A 13,344-nucleotide genomic window follows, 5' to 3' on the forward strand; every position below is an offset into this window, starting at 1 on the left:
AGTAAGTGAACCATTCCACAGTTTATTAAAAATTACAATGTAAAATTTTAATGATATAAAGTTGATAAACCCGTATCACAGGAAGCAAGGACTTTGTTCTGTTACTTTTCTCCTAGTTTTCTTGTACATTTCTTACACCATTTTGTACAATGTCCCTGCATTTGGTAGGGACAAAGATCGTTTATTGTGTATCTTCCTGTTAGTCAATCACCTTTACAGTTTTAAAGGCCTTGATATCTGCAAATTTATCACAGGAGAAATTAACAAGCAGATGCTTGGAGCCCGTCTCAAAAGGGGTAAGTTTAAATTTTGTACTGGATATCTCTTTAGCTTTCAATGGTGGTACGCTAGAAATAGAAAACAAAAGAAAAAAATATAAGCTGAAAATAGGCTTATGCATCACATGTGAGTTTACTCTTTAGCCATTTCCATCCTTATGTAAGAACTCCTATCAGCTCAGTCTAAGATGGTCGTGAAAATAGTGTGCAACACTTAGCTATTTGACAGCACCATGCTGGACTGGGTGGCTTGACTCCCGTTTTCAACAGTGGAGAGCCAGTCAATGGAATCAACTTCAGATTGAATATTAAGAATAATTTCTTCTTTCATGTTCCAGAACTGTGGCTCTGAGGGACATGGTCAGTGGCCATGGTGGGATGAGTTGAGGTTGAGCTTGTTGATCTTGAAGGTCTTTTTCAACCTGTTTCTATGGTGTATATTTAAATACTCAAGACCATGCATTAAGGACTCAAAAAACATGTAGTAATCCAGATAAGCTTACTTGGGATCAGGGTGAAAACATACTCATCTCATATAAGAGAAAGCTTCATGCAGAACAGGAAGCATAAAATACGTCATTGTGTTGAATGAGCTGGAACCACAAGGAGTACTGATGCAAACTCCTGAATTACAGTAGATTGTAGCAACGTGAGAAAAGTGTTTGCACACCAGGAAATTCTAAATCGACCTTACAATGTTTTATACTAGTATATTTTATAATTCTAGGAAATCCATGTTTATGATTTCACCGAAGAGTCTTAGCCTGTGATATTTTGTCTTGCCTGAGTATAAAGTTGTATACAATATGTAACACAAGGTTACTGAATTCCCTCAAGGGAATAGGGAATATATGAGATAGACATAATTGTTCAAGCAAGAGTGACCATCTTAAGTTGCTGTGAATGGTTTTTTGTTTTGTTTTTTGTCAGTGTGCATGTATGTGTTTATCACAGAATCATAAAGATTGGAAAAGACCTCTATCATCCAGTCCAGCCATCCACCTACCACCAATATTACCCACTAAAATACGTTCCTTAGGACCACATGTACATGTTTCTTTAACACCTCCAGGGATTACATGTTCACTCGTGTTCACTTAATCAGCACATTTCCATATCACAGGTAGCTGGGATCTAGAGTAAAAGGAACCCATTTTTTTCCCAGTCTTCTCATTCCCTATCTCAACATCATCTAGAACCTTTCTGACTCAGTTTATTAATCTCCCAACATCATTATTTTGTGGAGTTCTAAAAGCAGAGCTTGAAAATCAATGTACTCATAGTTCCTGTTTTGGAAAATCTTTATTTATCATAATATTCACTATTTTCCCTATCCTCTTCCTGCCTGCCTTAGGTATTTAAGTTATGCTCAAGTTCCAGACCATAGTAAAGTAAATCCAGTCCTCTAAGGTGTAGACTGCTGGTCCTGGCTTAGTCTGTTCTCTAATGTTCATCCTCTTTAGTCATGATTTATTGTGCCTGAAATAGCTACACATAGAGCATACTTTGGGCTGTTTTTTCAGAAGTGCCACTTTTTGAGATCACAGCCTGTCCCTAAACAATCTGTGTTCATTTGTGTTTACAAAGCTGGGACACTGGTGCATCTGCTTTTTACATTACACAGTTACCTGTCTAATGTAGATGCAAATTGTTTAGAAGGTTGACCACTCAGACTGGCACTCGTAGTCCATTTTATAAACAAAACAAAAAATCCTGGTTAAAATACAGAATATTTTGGGCATAGTGTGGACAGAAACACTCATATCCTATTGCTAATCCTACAGTCAGAACAAGAAGGTTCAACCCATCTGGTCTATAGCAGCATGCATTGCTTCAATAACATTTATTGCATGGGAATACATAAAGCTTTTGCTGGAACTGTCATGGCCTGTTGGGTAGGGAAGAAAGTTCTATCAAATTGTAAAGTAATTATTTGCCCTCCCAAAGTATGGAGTCAAAGCCTACGGGAGATGGAAAGGTGATTTAAAGTTGTGTGCAAAAGGAAAATTCTGTCTCATTCTTGTGTTTGGTTCAAAGACATCCATGGCTGTGTTCTGGATTAGTTATCTTTAGTAGCAGGAAGAGGCACTTTTTGTACTTACTCTATCATAAGGATTCCTCTCAGCAGGTCACTGCCTTCTACCTGCAGCACACAGTCCTTCACTTCGATATCAATAGGATTGGTAAATACCACTTCCACTTCCACTTCTTTATTCACTTTTGCCTCACCGAGTACCTGAGCAAAGAAAATACTTAAAAGGTCAGATTGTCAGCATTGTCAGTCATGTCAGAAGAGGGATTACTATGAGGAACTGTGATGAACCAAGGCAGAATATAAGCAGAACATCTCTTCCTGAGAAAGAAAGTGCCTAAAGGGCTCATTTTCCCCTTACTCTGCCACTGCATTTAGAGTAAAGGGAGAATAATTCACCTGTATATCAATGGCAGGGTTGTCCAGGGCAATGTGTCTTTGCACCAGTACTTGAATCCCACCTTCTACGTGACATAAAGCTGTTACCTCAATTGCGTTATCTGTAGTTAACTGCTGTTGATATTCAGCATAAGATATCTTAATGGGAAAATGTTTCTCTGTGGAGGGAAAAAAAAAATAAAAAAGGAACTGATAAACACTTTTGTAAGGGAACAGACTTTCTACCCAGTATTAATCCAGGGATGGGCATGCTCACTTTTCTGGGCAGCAGTGCCAGGGCCTCACTGCCCTCTCAGTAAAGGATTTCCTCTTCACATCTGACATAAATCTCCCCTCTTTCAGTTTAAAGCCTTTCCCCTGTGTCCTATCATTATCTGTTCACGTAAAAAGTCAGTTTTCATCTTTTTTATATTCTTTATGTACTGAAGGGCCACAGGAAAGTTTCCCTACGGCCATCTCTTCTCCAAGCTGAACAAGCCCAACTCCCTCAGCCTGTCTTCACAGGAGAGGCGCTGCAGCCCTCTGAGCATCTTCATGGCCCTCCTCCAGACCCACTCCAACACCTCAACATCCTTCTTACCCTGGGGACCACAGGTCTGGATGCAGTACTGCACATAGGGGCTCATGAGGGCAGAGTAAATGGGGACAATTCCCTCCCTGTCCACTGCCACCCTCTGCTAATGAAGCCCAGGGCGCTGTTGTCCTTCTGGGCTGCAAGTACAAATTGCTGGCTCACTTTCAGCTTTTTATCCATCAGGACCCCCATGCCCTTCTCTGCAGGGCTGTTCTCAAGGAGTTCTTCTCCAAGTTTGTAAATGTCTCTGATTGCCCCAACCTAAGTTGACCATCTTCTAACACCTGCTTATTGATAACTTTTAATAAGAATTGTGTGATTATTTGATTTGAAAAATTACCTTCCTCAGGAGACAGAGAGACAGACAGGGAGTCCTTCCAGATCTCACGGACTGGTCTTCTTGTATACACAGTGCTCCAAGCAGTCATATTTACTTGAACAGATTTAACTTCAGATTGTAAATTTGCAAGAACCAGAATTAAATTGAGGTCTTTGCCAACTTCTAAAGGACCAGCCATCTTAAACTTTCCTGAGATATCAGGCTTTTGTTCAGTTTCCTTTGGTGTTGGTGCTGTAGGATCAAACTTATCCTCAAGTCCCAGCTTCTTGCGGGCTTTTTTAAAAATATCTCTTTCTTTTTTAGAGCCTGTTAGAAACAGCAATGAAAATTACCCTCAACAGTTAACAGCTAGAGACTATTCAGCAAAACATAATTCTGTACTTAGAGAGCAACTACCACACTTAATTTTCTGGCTTTGCCCTCAGCAATGTCACTGTCCCTTTAGTAGCATCTTCTTGTAAAACAAAATCTTAAGTCCAAAATTTGTCACCCTTTCCATTTCTATGGTTTTTTATGGTTGTAAAAAGGAATGGTTTTGTTTGCTAATACAGAAGATGCTCCTTAAGTAAGGGAAGGGCAATGGTATAATGTGGTCTGTTGACTCTGACAAACAGCCAAACACACCCAACATCACATTCACTCCCCATACCTGCAGGATAGGTAGAAAATAGAAGAAAGGTGAGAACTATGGATCAAAGTTATTTGGACTTGCCCTATTTAGGTCCCACAAAGCAACTACGTATCAGAAAGTGGAGGGCATTATTTTTTACTCTTTACATTCTTTTTTCTTTTCTGCTAGAACTGAATAAATGTAGTATAAATTTTCCCCTTACCATAAAGATGTCCAAAATTGCCAATCAAGAGGCTCCTATCATAAAGTTTAGGTGACTTTTCTGGAATGAACCAAATATAGAACTATGAAGTTTTTTACCTTCTTCATATTTATAATCACTGGTGATATCTATACGATCATTTCTACCAACTGCCTTTGTGCTGATGAGTTGGCCGATTACTGTCGACTTGTTGAATAATAATGTTTTCTTTCTAGTTGCAGGATCATAATTCCAGTACATACAGTCTGCGTTCACTTCTGCAAATACAAACGGACAGTCGTAGTCCAGATCTACGTCTCCTTCTTTGACGGCATTCCTTGAGGCAGGACCACACTGATAAATTCCTATGGCATCAAGAAAATAGACCTTAGAACTAATCGATGGTTTTAAAGTAAGCAGATTACTGGGCAGATATTTATCAGTGACTCTTGAATTACCAATTGCTGGTGGCCCATTCTGGCCGTTTCATCCACACAGACCCTCATAGATCGTATTTACCCAATAATCAGTGTGTCTTGCATTTATTCTCAGTGTGCACTTGATCTATTTTATAGCATTCATTAATCTTCAATAGCTCTAGGCACCTACATTGGAAATATAGAAAGAGCTGCAGAAGACTGGCCCTAGAAACCTAATTTGTTTCTTGGGATCCATAGAGGAACTGATGCTTTATTAATTAGGCAGAAACTGTCATTCCGCTTCTGAGCAGGAGAAGAAATTTCTTTCACAGCAGTTTTACAGTTCATTTTTCTCTCTGAAAATGACTGACTTTATGATTTTTCAGCATTACTCCTGGAATGAAATCTGTGTACCTCCACTTTCTTCTTGGGGAGTTGCATCCAGAATTTGCCATCCGCTGTATGAAGGGCCCAGGTCGCTGCGGGAAAACCAGCTTTCATTCCAGACATGGAAATTCCTACATTCAAGAATAAATAAAGCAAGCCCATGGTACGTGTTTCTGCATTTCTATTCACGTTCATTAATTAGTATTCTTAGTTAGAAGTCTCAAATGCTTTACCTTCAGAAGGTTCTTATCTGTGACAGATGACTGTCATTCTGATTCTGGCAATCTTACTTATGCAAGAGTTGAAAACTGCATTGTGGAACTATTTTCAAGGAACTCATTTTCAAGGAAAGATAGTGAATTTTTGAAATTATCCAAAATGTCTTGAGCCTCTTTTTCACCCTCCCCCCCCAAAAAAAAAGTTCTGAGCCTGTGGACTTCCTTACTTTTAGCTGTGCTTCTTATTGTACAAAACTATAGTATTCTTGTAAGCTTCTCTTTGATTTAGGACATGTACAGAACAAGCAGGGAAGCAAACAAGGTAAACAGTGAGGAGCTGCACTCTTCTTTGCTGAATGAAAGCTTATTTCCATTGCATTTGTTACTTAGTATTGATAATTATTTTCACTGCAAATTATTTCACTGCAAGAAATATTTCTCCTTTCTCCTTTTTAGGAGAAGGAGAGGGGAGCTTGTTCTATTGAACTTTTACAGTTTAACGTGGTTTTGGTTTTGAAGAATAACTTCAAACAAAGTTAGGTTCCAATATTTGATATTTCCAGTATAACATCCCATTTTTTCAGTAATGTGTGGCAGCTATAACTTTGTCTATCTTGGCTTCAGTTTGCTGCAGTAACTGATGTTAATTCTCTGCTTTATTAAGAAAAAGTGAAAATACCAAATTTTGTGGCAGCATAATATTTGTTGATCCTGTGCATGTAGTTGTTTTAAAGACAATTTTTTTTAGTAGTTAATAGAGTATTTGTCATCAGAATCTATACTCTGCACCTGAAGACTATAATAGTGACAGGTCCTATTATTAAATACTGCAGAACCTTACCAGACACTGTCAGCTCCCTCATTCAAATGATTTCCAGAAGCATCATAAAACTCATCCACACGCAGATTTCCATCTGCATCGTGGGCAGAGCTGAAGTTTGTAATTGGACGAGTGGGAATCCCCAGACATCTAAGCACTAAAGGGAGAATGGAAAACCACAGTCAGAAAGCACTATTTCCACAATACGATGTTTGATATAATAGATGAATATTCTGAAATATTTTCATGTAGAAAGTGTTATTAGTGCACAGACACTGTGCAGTATCATTGTATGCATTACATAAATCATACCTGTAGTTAATACTGCTGCAAAAACCCAACACTGTCCATATCTAACAGGCTTGAATCCTGATTTCTTCCAGTTTTGCAGGATTTCACCACTTCCAGTCCAGCTGCTTGGACTTTTCCCACCATCATAATTTCCACTCCAGTTTCCTTGTACCACCCCTTGGTCATCATTGGCATTGACCTGTAAAAATATTCACAAAATTTATGATAACATAAATCAAGAGCTTACAATAGATGAAGTAGTGGTGGAGGAGGGGACAGGAGAAAAGCTTTGAATGACACTTTGATGGACAAAAGTCATTGCTTCTTACAGTTGGCCTTCAGGAGGAAATCTCATTGTTTCAGAGAAATTATAGAAGTGTCCTCATAAGTAATGAAAAGAAATTAACCACTGTTTCTCCCACCCAAGTACAGTAGTACCCAGCAAGATGACACACACAAGTTTATGGTGAAGGTTTCTGTTGTGAGGTGGCAACTTTACCACTGTGTGATAGAATGACATAAATGCATATAAGGCAGTGAATCTGTCAAAATGTGCCTGCTTGATAACAGGATGAACTCTTAGCAAATGTATAGACAATGTTAAATTAGGGGAAGGGGCAGATATAAGAACTGCAGAGTCACTTTAAGCATCTTGAATACTGGGTCAACAGAAATCTCATGAAATCCAGTATGAAAATATGCAGAATTCAGGATTCAGGGCAAGAAAACCCCATGCATTAGTACAGGCTGGGAAGTAGCTTGCTGCATGGCAACTCAGCTGAAATGACCCCGGGAGTTACAGTAAGTGCCAGAAATTATCAGAATACTGAAGGAAGCTGTTACAGCTCTTTAATTATCACTGTGCCAGGATTACTGTCCAGCTCCTCTTTCAGACTTCTCAGTTCAGGGGAATGTTGTGGCACTGAGCAGGGTCCAGGAGACGAGCCTACCAAGATGATCATGGGCCCTAGAGCACAGCACTTACAAGAAGCTGAGAGTGCCAGGCTAGTTCAGTCTAGCAAAGATGAAGATAAAGGAGTCTATAGTAAGAGCTTACAACTATTCGTATGGGGCATACAAAGTCAGGAGTCCAACTTTTCTCTGCACTGGTATATTACATGCCAAGAGGCAACGACAGAAAGTTGTAGCTTGGGAAGACCATATTGGACATAAGAGAAAAATTAGTCACTAAGAAGACAGTGCAGCTCTGGATTGGTCACCCAGAGGGGCAGTGAAACTTCCGTCCTTGGAGATTTTCAAAACAACTTGACAAATCCATGGATGACCTGATCTAGTGCCCCAGTAGACCCCCTTCAAATGGGAAGTTGGATTAAAGACCTCCAAAGTGCTCAGCATAACAACCCACAACATAGCTTTGAGTTTGCCTACTGGATATCAAAGCATTAAGTGTGAGACATACATAAATGAAACAAGTCTGGAAGGCTGAGACCAGACAACAACTTAGGGATTTCCCTGGCCCGCATTTCTGCTTTGTGGTGCATACAAACAGTGGCCTAAAATTTTCTGAAAAGTGAACAGTCAGTAGTTTGGACTTTCTGAACATGTTGTTTACCATTGCACTGAGAACACGGCCCAGATATTTGGGATCATATCGGCGAGATACATCTGTGGCAGGATCCTTACGGTAGTTCAAGCTTCGATCCAGCATGGAAAGGCAAATACTGAGGATATCTGCTTGAAACTATGTTATAGAAATATGTTAGTGTATTAGAAACACAGATCATACTGTGCTAAAATATACAGATAAGTAGAATTACGTGAGCATTTAATATTTCTTTAACCATAAGATGAAACTTTGCAGCTCAGCCAAGAATTCCACGTAAAAATGAGCCATCAACAAACCATGGAGATTAAAACTCTTAAGAGGTTTTCAAAACTCAGAATGTGTGGACTGGCAGCCAGGCCTGTGCCATTCTGTGATGCTCCACTTAACTTCGCAGCAGACTCTTAGGACTCTGTGTCCTAGCTCATATCACCAAGTAGTCAACTGCAAATTTTCTCATTAATCAATATAATAGAAGTTGATGTGAGTTCTAACTGCATTACCAGATTCCTGATCTTCTGAGGTGTATGGCTGTGATAAACATTAAAAAATAAACATGCTGATCATCCAGCTTATGTGAAAAAGAGCACAAAGCACTGGCTGCTGGTTCAGTGCTGTGTTTACCTGGCCAAAGTTCCATCCAAAGCTGTTGATATGATTATTGTTGCCAGCAAAAATGATACCAAACTCTTCTAGCACATATTCCTCACACTCTGCCTTGTTAGGCATGAACACATCATCACCTGAAAAGCCAAAGGAGAGGTATATACAATCACAGCGGGCAAAATAAATAAAAAACCTGCAGGGTTTTGGCAGAACTTAATCTGCATTTTTGGGGGGGAGCCAGGGGATCTCCATTCAATACGTGATACAGAGTTGGTTTTATGTAGCAGAAGGTCCTAAGAAACCATTGTATGCTTTTCTTTTCTCACTGCTAGGTTATGTGGTGAATGTTCTATCCCCAACTGCAGAAGTGTAGGTCAAGTGGAGAAACTGGAAATACTAATCAAACTACAAGTAAATCAGTTCTTTCAGGGGAATGCTGATATATTCCTACCTGAAGACCAAGGGTTGAAGAGCAAAACAAAAGTGCCAAGGACTACTGGAGACGAGTTGCCAGCTGAAGTACTTTGAACACTCAGTTTGTAACGTCCAATGACAGCATTAGCTGGGCTGGAAATGGAGATGCTCACGGAGTGGGAACTGGTGGACTGAAGAACTGCGCTCCAGCCCTCCTTGCTTGCTGTGCTGGAGATACCAAATGTGGCTTGGGTCTTGGCCTGCTTGGAGGGTTTTGGACCTTTTAAGGAAAATAAACAACTTTTTTCTTTCCAGCTTGCTGTAACTTGTCAAAAAACCCGTCTGATTTTTAACCCTTCTATTAGATTAATATGGCATATGTTTGAAAATGAAAGAAATTACCTCTGCTAGCTGAGGTGGAAGTAGTACAGCAAACACTTCAGACACTATTTAAAGCAACATGTTGGTTCTGAGGTATTAACTGCTTACCATATAGCACATACCAGGCCAAAAGAATGTGGCTTAGGCATTGCAATTTCTGGGAACGACGTTGGGAGCCATACCTGTTTCTGCGATGAATGTAAAGGTTTGCTCAGGGTGTTCTGTTCCATTGAAGGTGATTACAAAGGCCTGACCTCTCCTCACAACCAACTCTTTGCTAGAGAATTTACTTGTGTGGTGATCTCTCCCATTTTCTTTCACATGCCAGTCGGTACTTGGCTGCGTCAGAGCTAAGAAAAAGTGAGAAGTACATTAGAAGGAGGAAGAAGCGCGTAAACAATTGCAAGAATTTCATGTTACTTTCTGTAAGTAGCTAATAAAAATGTGAAGTTTCCACCACAAACGGAAATAAGTTATTTCTGAGCATTTTATTCTGTTTTGAGAGAGAGAGAGAGAGAGAGAGCTTACACCTTTACAAGATTATTAAGAACTATCTGCGTAATTATTAAAAAAGTAGTATATCCAGTACTAAAGGAAAATCAGAAAAGAATCTAAGAGGAAAGAACTATGAGAGAATGGAACACCTGTGAGTTACTGAATACAGAATCCAACTGAACTCAGCTAATTCTGTCATGGTTTCATTCATTCTATGACATGATGGCTTAATAAGAAATGAAGAAACTAGAATGACCAGAAGGATGTTTCTGCATTTTAAATCATGATGAGTTCCCTAGCCACATTTATGTTACATGTATCTCTGATATAAACACCAGTTCTTATCTGTTGAAAGCACCTAACAAGAACATAAAATCAGAATTATTTGAGTTGGAAGAGATTATTAAAGAATCAAACCAACCCCCCTGCAATGAGCAGGGACATCTTCAGCTCAATGGGTCATTTGACAGTGGGAGAGATGACAGAATTGGAGAGAAAACACAATTAAAATCATGTGTGTGAAATAATATGGCGTGGAATGCTCTTGTGTGCAAGCTGTAGCTTTATCAGAGGCCAAAGAATAAGCATCTGAGGTTGGTTTGGCTCTGACATGGACAGAGCCTATGGAGGGTTCATTAGCAGAAGATTAACTTGATGATTGAAATGAAGTGCAGAAGTACAGAAGGAAAAGATATCAGTGTGTGTGTTCTTTAAAAATAATTTTTTAAATAAGTTAAAAATATTTTATTTTTAAAATAGTTTTTACTCTCTTTCTCCCTCCTCCCCTTCTACTTCATAGAGAGGAAGAATAGGAAAGTCCTTAGTAGTGGGACTGGGTTGTTACTGAGTAAAAAATCAGCATCCTGTGTTCACCTTGATTCATCCATGGGGAGGTGTTCTTTGCAGCATAATCTTCAGCTTATCAAGTCAGGCAAGCCTTGAAATAACTACATTTGTAGCCTTAGAAATACAGTCACATTTCAAATGGGGGGAATACGTTTTGCTTTTTTTTTTCGTCTAGGCAAGCAGCATGTACTTTGATTTTTTAGGAATGTACCTATTTAAAAAATAATAATTTTTAGAAACTCAGCAATAAAGCACATCTGTTATAGAACAGGCTCAGGGGTGAGGAAAACTTGTCTTTAGAAAGACAGAGATCAGCTGCCAAGGGAAATGCAGCAAAGTAGGCAATTTGCATAAACATAAATTTTAGCAGCAAATCAAAAACAGACAAACAAAATCCTTACATTTTTGTATGCTCTCAATTTTAACTTCAGGTTTCAACCTTTTCTGTGCACTCTAACCTCCCTCTGCCTTTTCAATGATACCTTCTCCGAATTGTGCTTCTCCTGTTGTGTCAGATTTGTCGGTCTCCCATTTACACTGGGCTGACAACTTAAAATACCTGCAAACTTTCCCTTCGCTTTCAGAGCTGAATACACATCTTACTGATGTAAGAGAATAACAGAGAACCACAGAAGGGCTTGCCCCTTGCTCACCTTGGCCCATATCTGATCGATATGTTCTGTAAGAGCAGCTCTGGAGTTTTCCTCTCAATGGCCTCCTCTACTTCTGTTGACTCAAGGAGTGATTGGTGTCTTTCACTTATTTAAAGTCTACTTGTAAAGCTTTTCCTGTGGGAGGGTGGAGCTTCAATTGCTCTCTTTGCTTTCCAGCCTTTAATATGAACAAAGGGGTTGAAGATTCTTTTTTTTTTTTCTTCTTTTTTTCCTTCTTAGGCTCAACATTCTGATCACACTTCCCTGCAACCTAACTTAGGAAGCTTGGCCAGTATCATAGAATGGCTTAGGGTGGAGGGGACATTATAGATCATCTGCTTCCAAGCCTCTGCCATAGGCTGGTTGCCACCTACCAGATCAGGCTGCCCAGGGCCCATCCAACCTGGCTGTATTTATGCTTAGAAATCTGGATAGCTATTAAAAGTTTCTTACTGTGTTTGAATTTATAAGTATTTCAGTGTTCAGTTGTTTTTCTTTCTGTTATAATAACAACATTCTAGTAAAGGCATACTGCTTCTTGCGCCACATTGTTTTTAATTTGAAATTCCTCGTGAGCAATATTTACAGTGACATTCTTCTAAAATTAATTCAGTGAATCCATTTTTTTCCTCGAGCTACTTCCGTGAATGCTTCTCAACACTCAGGATCAGCAGAATTTTTGGGAAAGATGGGACAGTAGTTTTATCACATGAAAAGTCCAACTGTAATTTTAAAAATAAACAACCTTAATTCACATATAATTGATTGTGCATTTGTTTCAGGGTTGGAAAGCAGTTCTTATCTTCATCTTTAAGATGAAGACACCAACAAGGTGTCTTTCTTCTATATTCTTCCATACATATCCCTGAAGCACCATGTTACAAACATCTGGACATGACTTATTGGGGACTGCCTCATTCCCTTGGGAAATTGGACTGTCCTGTCTCTCCTCTCATTCCTTTGTTGGATAATTAAGCAAGGAATTTCATCACCAAAATCACTCCTGCAGGAAGTCAAGTATTTTTCTACAGTTATACTATATTTGTAAACCTCTAGGGAGGGCCCTGAGGCCGTGGAATAGCAATGTGGACTGACCTGTGTCAACACTCTCCAGGACCAGAACCTGCTGATGTAGATTGGTCAAGTCTATAAGGAAAAGCACTTGGCTGAGATCTCTTCTAGGTCCTATATATTGCCCAAGAAACACTTCCTTTTTTTTTTTCACTCTTCATCCTCCATTCCAAAGGAGGTGCTCCTGAAATGTGGAGTCCTCAGTACAGGAGAGAAGTAGACCTGTTGGAGTGCATGCAGAGGAGGGCCACAAAAATGTTCTGAGTGATGGAACACCTCCCTATGAGCACAGCTGAGAGAGCTGAGGCTGTGCAGCCTGGAGGAGAGAAGGCTGCAGGGAGACCTGAGGGTGGCCTGTCAGTATCTAAAGGGGCTGTGAGAAAAAGGACAGACTCTTTAGCAGGATCTGTGTGATAGGACAAAGGCAGATGGTCTGAAATGGAAAGAGATTTAGATTCAATATAAGGAGGAAGGTTTTAACAATAAGGGCAGTGAGGCACTGACACAGAGCACCCAAAGATAAGGTGGTGGCCCCGTCCCTGCAGACAGTCAGGGTCAGGCTGGAGGAGCTCTGAACGCTGATGGAACTGTGGGTGTCCCTGCTCACTGCAGGGGAATTGGGTCAGGTGGCTTTTAAAGATCCCTTCTAACACAAATGGTTCTATGATTCTATGAGAATACCTCACTTAGCAGGGCACATGTTACAGCGTGCCAGGAAATTCCTGGAAACTCAGATTTTCCCTT

General features: G+C 39.8%; 1 protein-coding gene across 1 annotated transcript; it reads right to left on the bottom strand.

Annotated features, from left to right (window-relative positions):
• LOC122167589 (protein-glutamine gamma-glutamyltransferase E-like) lies at positions 1-11,539 on the bottom strand. The gene is made up of 13 exons (XM_042832270.1): positions 11,530-11,539; positions 9,718-9,885; positions 9,192-9,434; positions 8,759-8,877; positions 8,144-8,272; positions 6,592-6,769; positions 6,301-6,436; positions 5,269-5,372; positions 4,555-4,800; positions 3,624-3,929; positions 2,710-2,867; positions 2,381-2,514; positions 1-347 (listed from the first exon to the last, which is right to left on the bottom strand). The coding sequence occupies exons 1-13, from the start codon at positions 11,537-11,539 to the stop codon at positions 200-202; spliced, it is 2,079 nt and encodes a 692-aa protein (XP_042688204.1). The 3' UTR covers positions 1-199.
• Positions 11,540-13,344: the final 1,805 nt, after the last annotated feature.

The sequence above is a fragment of the Centrocercus urophasianus genome, unplaced genomic scaffold (genome assembly GCF_019232065.1).
Source record: "Centrocercus urophasianus isolate 14NV4802_14NV808 unplaced genomic scaffold, USGS_Curo_1.0 seq_38, whole genome shotgun sequence".
NCBI classification, from domain to species: Eukaryota; Metazoa; Chordata; class Aves; order Galliformes; family Phasianidae; genus Centrocercus; species Centrocercus urophasianus.